This window comes from Hetaerina americana, unplaced genomic scaffold, assembly GCF_022747635.1.
Source record: "Hetaerina americana unplaced genomic scaffold, ioHetAmer1.1.p SCAF_3, whole genome shotgun sequence".
NCBI lineage: Eukaryota > Metazoa > Arthropoda > Insecta > Odonata > Calopterygidae > Hetaerina > Hetaerina americana.
In genome coordinates this window covers 7543285-7555104 of record NW_027286874.1, presented here as the reverse complement: position 1 = coordinate 7555104, position 11820 = coordinate 7543285, and the positions used below count along the sequence as shown (strand labels likewise).

Genomic DNA, 11820 nt, shown 5'->3' with positions numbered 1-11820 from the left:
TTTTATTTTATATCTGGAAGAATAGGATCGAAGCAAGATGGTTGTCAATATACCGGTATTGTGATAGATGAGGGTTGTCATTGGTACATCCCTAAGAAATGGAACAGGATACATCAGTGGGAGAAGAAAATAAATCGGACGAAGATGTAGCTACGACTGCAATTTTTAGTGATTTGGAACCTGTGGCTTGGTTGAACGATGACGATCCCGAGGGGATGTTTTTCCATAGAGTGAATTCTGATCAAATTATATATCAAGCAAAAAAGAAAAGATGTAAAATAATTGGAAAGTATGTAATGGGCGAACTACTTGGAGAAGGTAGCTACGGTAAAGTAAAAGAATTATTAGATTCAGAAACACTCTGTCGGAGAGCTGTTAAAATCTTGAAGAAAAGGAAACTGAGGAGGATTCCAAATGGCGAACAGAATGTTCAAAGGTACGAATTAATAGAGTGGTACTCGTTCATTTACTCTTAATTAAATTTGAGTTTATTTAGTGTCGTAACTTTGTCGTCGCAATTTAAACTCTTGGTCATTCCTTAACCCTAGGGAAATCCAGTTGCTAAAAAGGTTGAGGCATAGGAATGTTATTGGTCTGGTTGACGTTTTTAACAATGAGGAAAAGCAGAAAATGTACATGGTGCTGGAATATTGCGTTGGTGTGTTGCAGGAAATGTTGGAAAGTACTCCCCATAAAAAGTTACCAATATGGCAAGCCCATGGGTAAGGAATACTATTGAAGCTATATTATGGCAACTATCCCCCTGTTCACTATCTACTCCATGTAATTTTAATCATTAGACGATTTTATGAATATCAAGTCATTTTGTTTAAAGATTATATTGGGCAAATTTTGAGCGATTCTATATCAAGTCCATTGACTGTTGTTGATGTACAACTATCTAAGATTTTTTAATTCGTTAATATATGTCGCTCATCCCATCTGCATATTTTATCTTCTTCAGTCATCGGCATCTATGACGCCTTATGCTATTATTTATATTTCTAACTACATTTAACTTAAATGTCCACAGTTACTTCTGTCAATTAGTTGATGGCCTCGAGTACCTGCACAGCCAAGGTGTTGTCCATAAAGACATAAAACCCGGAAATTTATTACTCAGTTTGGATGGAACTTTGAAGATCTCAGATCTTGGTGTAGCAGAGGTAGGTCCCAACTCTTTGGCCCTACCTTAATCATGCCTTCACAATATTGTCCAATATAATGTTGCAGAATTATTTTGCTGTTATAAAATCGATTTTGATTTCATCATTAACGTAAAGTTACCCATAGTAATTTAATTTCTGATAGGATTTTCTGAAAATGATATTCAGCTTGAGAAAATTCTGTAGATAGTATATACCTATATGGTTTTAATGTAAAGGCCGATGTTGTCATCAAGTGCTACCCTGCTTTTTATTCTCATAATCTGTTGATTTTTAATTATTTTTTTGTTGGTATGATAATTAGCAAATTTAACTCGTGAATGTGATTAATTGCATGCCATTACCTGCCTTATGTCCATTTCCATTGCCTGCATGCCATTGTTTTAAAAAAATTTGCTCAATCGGTTTGTTTAAAATTTGTTTAAATATTTGCTCGCTAATGACTTTCCTGAGAATCGGAGTATAATCTGGACTCTTATTTACTTTTGTTACCTTACAGATGCTGGACATGTTTGCTGAAGAAGATACTTGTCATACAGGTCAGGGTTCGCCTGCATTTCAGGCCCCTGAGATAGCAAATGGTCTTGAATCATTCTCAGGTTTCAAGGTTGATATTTGGAGCAGTGGAGTAACGCTGTAAGTAATCATCTCTATATTATTAACATTGCGATGAAGTATTTACAAGTTTATGCTCATTCATTCATATATGTATGAGTTTATTCTATATACCATTGAAAATGACCTTCTGGTAAATTTATGACGTTACTAAAGCTGCATGTACATTATACAGAGCTTTTTAATCTGATGTTTTCCAATATGCATTAGGAATATGCTTTAATTTCTCACTTTACATGACTCTTGAAAAAATTACCACTCTCCAATTCCCAACTTTAGTACACCTGCAGCAAAGAAAAATGATTTCAAGCATCAATAATGTAGTTTTAACTCATTCTTTGAATATATTTTCTCTATTTGTGTAGTCAATTTTGGTATAACTGCGTGTGAACGCACTCCATAAGCATTACATTCCATCTGTGGCAGACTTCCTATAATAGTAAAAATCCCTCTAAAATGAATGTGGTTTACTTCTCCCTCTATTAAAATGGATAAAAGTTTATTTTTCTTCTGTTAAAGTTAATGATAGTGCCAAATAATTCATTAACAAAACCTAATCTGGTATGCGTGAAATAGAATTAACTTACAGCTATAATTTCTAACATATAGTGGGAGTAATGATAATGAATGTAGTAATTCCATCTTCTCAACTCAAAATATGTACGGTTGAACCCAGATGTGAAAAATAAGCTTCTGAGTATCTATGCATGTATTAGGAGCTTTGCCCAAAATACATTTAGTAACTTATTATTTATATTTAAAGTCAATTGGTAACAGTAAGGCCTGCATTTTTCATTTCATATATGTTCATGTTGTATATCAATTGATATTAGTGATTTACATCTGCAATATACCTGGAAATCATTAAATTACCCCAATGTTTTACGGCCCAGTGCACATTTTCCACCGCCATATCCTGCTTATGCATAATTTTTGGGAGCATGCACTTTTGTTGAGTTGTTTGTTTTCTGGGGGCTTTATTTCAGTCAGATTGCTACACCAACATTGCCCATTAAAATTCTGGAGTCACTGACTGCCCTATTTGATGACTTTTTTTCGGTAGAGATGTGCATCAGGATAAAGTGCTTAATATCAGAGAAGCAGCATGAGTGAGACTTAATTAAGACAAAAGTTGATTATATCAGTTGCAGATTAGAAATGTTGTGATGGTTTAGTGGAAAAGTTCACATGGTTTAGTGGAAAAGATTTATGAATGAGCTGCCAAAGTTCAAATCATGGTCCAAAGAAGATTCTTAAAGGAGTAGCATCAATATAATTAATTTAAATGAGATGAAATGACTTCTATAACCTCCTGTCTGATGAAAAACTTGCTGCGTTATTTGCACCAAATGGTGATGGATACAGGGAACCATTTTGACCTACAGAAAAATATTCTGTCTTGTCTTTAGATTTTTGTTCATTGGTTTAGATTTACCTTTTCACCTTAATTAGAGCTTTGGTCACCACTAGCCAATAGACAATATTTGAAAAACCTAGGTTAGTGTAAGATGATAGAATTTATAAAAGTGTCAATCAGTAGTTTAGATCTGAATGATCTGAAACGAAATAAGCCTATGTTTCCCCATTTCACGTGTGAGTTTTTTAGTTTAATGGTTTTCTGCATATAAATTGAAATTGTATGGAAAATACATATTAATATATCATCACATAAGAAAATGTACTTGGTACATAATTTCACAGGAGTATTACAGTTACAAACACCATGCAACAACATCATCCGTGTCGTAAGACATTGTAGAAAGTGTATTAACAAATAAAATGTCCAAACTTTAGTAGTTGCAACATTATTGCATTTTCATTAGTATCACATATCCATTTTGAGTTGTGATGTATAACTTCCAGAAATGATGTACCATGCTCATCACTATTAACTAGCAAAGTCCCCAAGGTTGACCATTGGAAATGATCGTTGTTATTACAATATGTTATGTTACGTTGTTATTACTGACTGAAGGGCCCGAGTTCAATTCTTGTGGATGCCTCTAGGCACCCTCACTTCACCCAAGCTAAGTGATATTTCAAGTACCAGCTCTTGCAAGGAAACTATAGGTGGCAATGGAAAGAAAATGGCTACCGTACGGTTCTAATGTGTATGTGAATTTCAAATGCCGTTTGACTCGGTATTTAGTGAGCTCTACCCTTCCCTATCAAACCATTTTTCAGGTTGATGTCTGTGGTATAAAGATATTAGATAATAGTTTCATGGTTGATATATTTGTGCTTCTGCCATGACGGTCATTGGCATTAGCTGATAAATAATTATAAAATTGCCATTGGTAATAACAAGAACTTGATAGAGTGAGTGATTTTGAGGAATTGTGAGCCCCTGTAAAATTAAGAATCCTCAGTGTGTACTTTTGCCCTAGGCATCTGTAATCTTCACCATAATATCAGTTGGTTCTATGCAGGACCAACAATTTTGTGATATACATATTGCCGACCATGGTGGCGGCAGGGTAACGTCCTCATCTGCCATTCCAAGGGTCACGGGTTCGATTCCCACCAGAAAGGGCTTTCCTCCACCAAGGGCTTGGGTGTTTGTAAATGTGACCATTGTTATCATTGATAATAGTGCAATTTAAAGGCCAAAATGTGCTGTTTTCGGACTAATGCTTAATAAATAAATTCAAACGCACTGTTTAGTTACAAGTTGGTGACTTAGTTGGTGATTTGATGAGTTCAGCAAGCATGTGACATGAATTTTTATGTACCAATATTTGAGTATTTTTTTAGAAATATTTGACTCTTTATTATAGGTACAACATTACCACTGGTAAATATCCTTTTGAGGGTGATAACATTTACCGTTTATATGAAAAAATTGGGAAAGGGGATTTTACCATTCCTGAAGATTTAGATGATGAACTATTAAGATCTCTCCTAAAAGGAATGCTTAAAAAGGATCCAAAGGAAAGATACTGTTTGCACCAGATACGTCATCACCTGTGAGTATCCCATTTCTACTGTCAGCACTTTTTCAAGTTGTTCAGCTGAGATTTATTGTCTCAATTAGAAGGCTGCAAATTGGGCCGTGGGTTGTTTATGAAATCAAGTATTGTGATTGTATTATAGGATTAAAAATATTGAGATCACTGCGCTGAACATTGATCAAGAAAAAAAGAGTTTAAGTTATAAGAAATGTCATTATAATTACCAGTAGGTCTCTCATATCTCATGTGTCCATAATTTTGAAAGCTCATGAAATGAAATAATCAGTTAAAGACGTGTCCAATTCTGCATTTAGTAATATTAGCCTGAAATTCCTGACCTATGTTTTTCATCATAGTTGACCCTTGCCTCTCAGGTTCATGAGCACAGTTAAATTTAGCATGTGTGAATGAGAAAAGACATGCATTTACATACATGAACTGCCTGAGATTTTTAAATGAACTAGTGGAGATGTTACAATTTTCAGAGGTTTAAAAATTAGGTGATGTAGTATAATTGTTTATGAATTCAGCTAGAATCTCTGCATTCAGTAACAACCATTGACTTAAACAATGTAATTGCCCTTTTGTTTAAGCTGGTTCACGAGGAAACCACCAAGGTCACTTGAGTGGGTGCCTGTCCCACCTCTTAGAGGAGATGAGGTAAACCCGATGACTGTGCTTCCATACTTGCACCAATTTCACTATAGGGATGAGGTATCCCTTCTAGAGATGGAGGATATTGACGAGGAAATATGCAGAACTTTTGAACCTGCACAGCATCTCACACCCCATCAGCATGGTTGGTTATCCAAGTTTATTTCCATATTCTTATAAGATTTGTTAATGGGTGAAATCATGAAATTGTTGGTGTGATAAATTTTCAGAGGAGAGATTCACATAGGTGTTCAGTTTATTCATGAATGACACATTAAAATTCTTTCAAATTTGTCTTGCTGAATGTGATTTATAGCTGTGCCAAAACTTATAATTTAAATCATTTTACATTGCTGTTATTTTGATTTCATGATAATTTTTCTGTTGATATAGATAATACGGATCCATCTTATAATGCAACCATATCGAAGATGGATATCAATGAACCGTTTTAGCAATAACACACTCATGTGCATTATAATACTATGCAATTCTCATTATTATACATCGTCTAAATTTGTACATTTGTTCCAATTAAGTGTTTTCTGAAATTTCACAATTAATAAAATTCTCAGTATATAAATAATAAGTATATAAGATATATGATTCAATGAATTCATGTAATAATATTTCCATTCTTGTGCCTTAAAATTTAAATGTCTATTATAAAAAATGTTATGGTAAAAACTAATCCAATACAGCATTAAAACAGTTTTACCATTTTCTTAGTCACTGTTATTGTAATTATTATCAACAAATGATTCCAAAATTGAATTTTGTATTTAATTTCAATTTAATTAATAATTCCAAGGAGACTGTGATCAAGAAATATATGTGCTGAATTTTAATAGTATTCATCAAAATAATATAACTAAGAGTAATGCTGAAATGTTAAGATTGGAATGGGTTCATAGTAATATACAAATAATGGGCGCATAAAATAGATAAGCAAAAAGTCCTTTTTTTGTTGAAAAAATTCATGGAAGAATATTTATTCTTTCATTCCATTTTCACTCTGAAGGTACTAATGTAATAATAACTATTCTCTAGCTTAGTTTGTAGTGTCACTAACTTTCCTGGTATTGTTTATATGTAATTTTATGATTTTATTTACATATATTGAACAGCAGTAATTGCAATATGCATACATACTAGGTACAGTAAAAATATTATATTCCTCATTCAATCTCTTTCATATTATTTTTAAGAAAAATCGTGAGGAGCATAGAACTTTTCTGAAATTACAACAACTGAAATATGTCTTGAGGTACTTTTTTCTGTGTAGTTATGAATGATAGGTCAGCTAGCCAATAAGAACATGTATACAATCCCTCTTTATTTAGCTTCAAAACAGGAAGAATCATGCTAATTTAATATCGCCTATCTCATTACCTTTTCTTTGAACATATTTCTCTTGTAAATGCGTAGAAAACCATTGAGTGCATCTACCAGTTAGGGGATTGAGAATCTTCATCTGTATAGAAGTTAGTTGATCTAGATAATACAAGTTCATCTTATAGCCCAGCATCATTTAATAAATGTGTATGAGCTGTTGAAATCAACTAATAATTGGTAGTGGGTTTAGAGCAGTGGTATTTATGTGAATGTGAGGGTCTACCATAGGGTAATATGGCCTAAAATTGTTACAAAACCCAAAGGTAATGAATGGTGTGACTGGGCCAGTAGCTGTCATCAACCAGTTAGTATCAACCATCTGAAGTCACCTGAAGGAGGGAGCAGTTGTTGTCCTTCATATGAGCAATTGGTGGAAGCCAAGTGGTATAGACAGTAATACATTTTCTGCAGACATACTTAATGTTATTTTAATGACTGCATTACTCCAATTTGAAAGGGAACCAGAAACCACCTCATTATTACGAGAAAGGATAATCAGTTCTTATACACCTGTTCTGCTTTTCACCATTGAATAAGAGACTTGAGGCAACCTTACTGGATGAAATATTTCAGCGCTTAACTTTTGACTCATTCAGATCTCCAAGTAAGGGCAATTCGAAAGATTTTTCATCTGGTGTATGTGTGATTCATTTTTGATTATGTGGTGTGTCATCTACAATAGAGTCTACTCAAAAATGTAAATGGAAGGGTAATGATCAGGAGTAATGCTGTGGAAGAGTTCTACAGTATTAATTTGGTGCTTCCTGCATTATGATGAAAAATTAGTCATGATGAAAATACCAATGAAGTCCATGGGCAATGCATTGGTACACATTTAAATGCCTAAAACATATTACAGCTGTAGAAAATGCATGATTATGTCCCAAAATATCGAAATATGTAAATAAGGAGAAAATGTAATCTTAATTGACTGGACCGAAAATTTCTAGACATCATGAAGTTACGATCAAGAAATTTAATGACAAAAAATATTAAATGAATGTGTACAATAGAAAATAGGTATTGCAAGCATGTTTCAAAATCAATAATATAGGAGATCTATCTGGAATACTCATATGGGCATGGAAAGATTCCAGATTGATTGATACAATTACTAAGTCTCCTGCTAAGGAATTGAGTCAAGAATTTGAAAGGCTAAATTAGGGAAATTGATTATATGACCATAATTTAATGCAAAATAAAATTCATCTTACATTTTTAAATGGAAAAAGAAGTGGCTGCAAAAGAATTTGTGGTTCAGTAACCTAAGTAAAGCATTACATTAAGAAAAATAAATGAAAAATGGTGGTGCACAATATGCTTCAAAGAATAATGGCAAGATGTGATGTGATGAATATTGGATACCAGCAGAAGGAAGTCTTGAAAAAGGAAATACTGGAATATAAAATAAGTGTTGGTTGTTCTAGAAGTTAGGAAAAATATCAAAATCTGAGGAGGGGCATGAATTTTACTTTAGAATAGGAAATGAAGTCAGACAAGAAACAGAAATTGCTATTTAATAATGGTTAAAGATCCTTTTCACATTAATACAGCATGGTCGTGTCCACTCAAAGTCAAATCAAAGTTGAGAAACATGAAATTTCACCTTCATGGACCCTGAAAATTTGAACTCTCAAGAGTGAAGTTTTATTAAAGCTAAAGATAAAGCAAAAAAATGGAGCATCTTTATGATATAAAGGAAACACATGCAAGAATAATCCTTAATAAATATTAATGGCATGATCTAAAAAGCACCATAGAGATGGTGTAATATTCCATTTTAAAGTTCCAAAATATGTAGTTTATATTATTCTGTCAACTTCATAAGAATTTCATAATTGTTTTGGCATCATCTGTAACTCTCCCCTTCCAAAACCCCAAAAATGGACTTTGCTTAAATATTAATCAGCGATACTCAAAAGCCAAGGTTGGTTGGTGTGTATGTAAAATCCTCAAATACATTTAAGTATTTTCTTTAGTGATGCCTGTGGTCTCTAGGTTACAGAAAAGATACATTCCTTAGGATGCCTCTTTTGGATTAGTACATGACTCAGGCCCCAGTTACCAGTGCATGCCTATACTTTATGAATAATATTTTGCCATGGCAGTGGCTCATATTTTTAAATAAAGGCCTGATCATAAGGGTGAAATTAATGCTTTATATGAGAAATCATATACCCATACAATGAATAGCCCTGGCACAAACATGTGTTGCCATTCAACTATACCGGTGTTTTAACATGCATGGAAGAAACTAGTTCCTGAATTATGAATTTAATTTTGAGCCATCTATATAGAGAGTCTTGGAAGCCTGTTCACTGAGAATTATTGAAAGCAAATAATGAAAGACATCAGAATAAGCTACTTAGAAAGGATGAAAAATTGCCAGTCAACAGAATAGCTTAAAAGGCTGGTTGGCAAATCCTGGCAATAATCAATGAAAATGATGATGAACCATATTTTGGATTTGGTTTGATCTGCCATGCTATAGGTCATACGCAATGCAACAAAGTTGTCAGATTACTTATCTGATGGTTGTTTATTAATACTTACATTGAATTAAATATTTATTTTTGAGAAGTACTAGGAAATAGCATAATTGAAGGGCTAGAATTTATGGAAGATTAGGAAAGTTATGAAAATAGAAAATGGGGCTTGTAAGCTTGTAAACTTTACTCAAATCAGTTGAAATAACTTGAAGTTCTGGTATTTGGGAGATAAGTCCTACGAAGTATATCATTGATGTAGGCATTCCAAAGTTCTAGTATGAGTAATTTTGTAAAAGTGAAATAATACCCTTATAGTTTCATGTAACTTCTCATGTACGTGCATGTGTTTGTGATTTTAGTATGATATCCTGGTCTAGAACTATGACTGCGGGGCTATTACTTCTGTGATTCAAGTTCTAATTATTCTGACTCCTTAGGTGTCAAATTTTTCCAGCCATCTTGCCACTTAAAGTCTCGTGTGGAATATCTTGCCTTAAAGAGTTGATAAAACTCATGAATCAAGGACTATACTAACCCTTTGTCATAATAGGTTAAGAAATGTATAAAGGCATTAGAGATGGAAAATGTGAAATTGCAATCTATTACATTGTTTTATTTAGAAGTATACAGATTCTTTAAAACTTTCCTTAACATATTTATTTCTGACCTATTCACATGAAAATTAATATATTTCAGCTTTATTCTGGTTTTATTTTTAGAACTAATGTCGCATGCTCCAAAAACTGGTGATTTTATAAAAAGATTGATAGACAGTATATGTTCCCTGCAGCAAATAACATTCGGTAAGAAAAATGTCTCTCTCTTGCTTAGTAGTGTTAGGCTGTTTTTAAATCTTGCACATATTTAAATCCTCATCTGGCTAGAGTTAAATACCCAGGTATCTCGCTGAAAACCTCCCTGTACATTGAAAAGATAATAATCATATTTTCTCATCAGTCAAAATAATGAGTGAGATATTTAAATGCTCATTGGAAGTTGCTTAACCTTCTCCCTACAGATTTATCCTTAGAGGAGAAACTTTTTGTTCAGAGTGATAATCTGTGAATATTGGTATATGTAATGTGTGCATCAACATATCACAGTACCTTGTAGAAATGGAAGTTAAAATATTGAATGAAGAATCTAAGACAAAATGTAATCCAATAAATAGATACGGAGATGTTGAATACCTGAGACCAACCATAGGCAGAATCTATGTAATAGTCAGAGCCTTAGGATTGTGAGGTCATATATGGCAGGCAATTTAGTTCGTATCAGGGCCCCAACCATGTAAAATTATCAATTTACAACATAGCATCCCATAAGTGATCAATGTGTGGTAGTTCTCCGTGGAGTTGTCAAGTACCATCCATATGAGAAATTTTTCATTGGAAAAATGATTTGCCTACGTAGAAAGTCAACCTTAGGTCCTTCAATTTCCGACCAAGTTCCTTTGCTGGTTAAACTACCAAGGCTTCTTCTTACACTGTAAATTTCTAATGACTTTAGAGGAGTGATATTTGTTGACATGCATACAATATCACAAAGTTGCTTTTGTTTGGGGATGTGCCTAACAGCTTAGGTCATTGGTGTCATTATTACAAAGTAATCATAGGCATGAGCACAGCACCAAATTACATGAGGTTAAAGCCAGCATTTAAAGACGTTGGTATTTGCCTTCAATATATTCAAAGAAACTGCTGTAATTGCCACAATATTAACATGAGCTTGTATATTTGTTTATTTAACAATCCATTGGATTATATAAGGGAAATGAGATATTATACATAGTATCCCAAAAACATTGAATATTATTTTTTTTATGCTTTGAAACCTAGAAAAAAACATGATATCAGAAACTAATTAATTGCTGGCCACACTGAGGGATACTGTTGTTAGTTCAGGAGTGCCCTTATGCAGCATTTAGCCATAATCATTAGAATCTGGGTGTTTGGAATGTCATCATTATTACACCTCAAGGAAGTCCAAGTGACACAAGAGCACAGAGGGGAGAATGTTAAACAAGGGTAGGAGAATGGAGGAGAAATTCCACGGCTAAGTAGGACTTAGTGAAAGAACAGGACAAAATTGAATGCCAAACTAAGTCCAAAAGCATTTAATAAATCCATGACTGTGGTTTTCTTCTCCTCTTCTAAAATTGCCATATTACTTTCACATTCCAGAGAGTTCATTTTCCAATCATTTTTATGGTTTCTTAAGAAACTGTGATCTCCAGTTCATTTTTTACACTCATCACATTTAGACTACAGTGTGAGCAGTAGGTGGCTTTCAGCGAGCTTTGTTTTGATGTCACCTTGACTGCTTGAGGGCTGAGTTTGAAGCCAGTCATTTTCCCTCCCCATCCATGTAAAGAATTGCGACTCCGTGCTTCCACCCATTCTGTATACTCTTAGTTGTGATTGATTGACCATATATATCTCAGTATATAACTGAAATCTCAAGTTCTTCATTTGATTCATCACCTGTCTTTTATCTGCCGTCTGTGTCTGGTAAAATAAAGTTGCCCTTTTGCTATGTCCTATTTATTAC

The 11820-nt window shown here is 33.7% G+C and overlaps 1 protein-coding gene across 2 annotated transcripts in view; it reads left to right on the top strand.

The window, feature by feature from the left end:
- Nucleotides 1-31: 31 nt before the first annotated feature.
- Nucleotides 32-11820, top strand: part of Lkb1 (Lkb1 kinase) — an 18640-nt gene continuing 6851 nt past the window's right edge. The window contains exons 1-7 of one of the 2 annotated variants that reach the window (XM_071588188.1): nt 32-436; nt 549-722; nt 1034-1166; nt 1666-1802; nt 4559-4747; nt 5326-5531; nt 9990-10073. In XM_071588188.1, coding sequence (XP_071444289.1) covers nt 99-436; nt 549-722; nt 1034-1166; nt 1666-1802; nt 4559-4747; nt 5326-5531; nt 9990-10073 — 1261 coding nt within the window. In that variant the 5' untranslated portion in view covers nt 32-98. The remainder of the gene's footprint in view (nt 437-548; nt 723-1033; nt 1167-1665; nt 1803-4558; nt 4748-5325; nt 5532-9989; nt 10074-11820) is intronic. The other variant, XM_071588189.1, reaches the window with a different exon arrangement.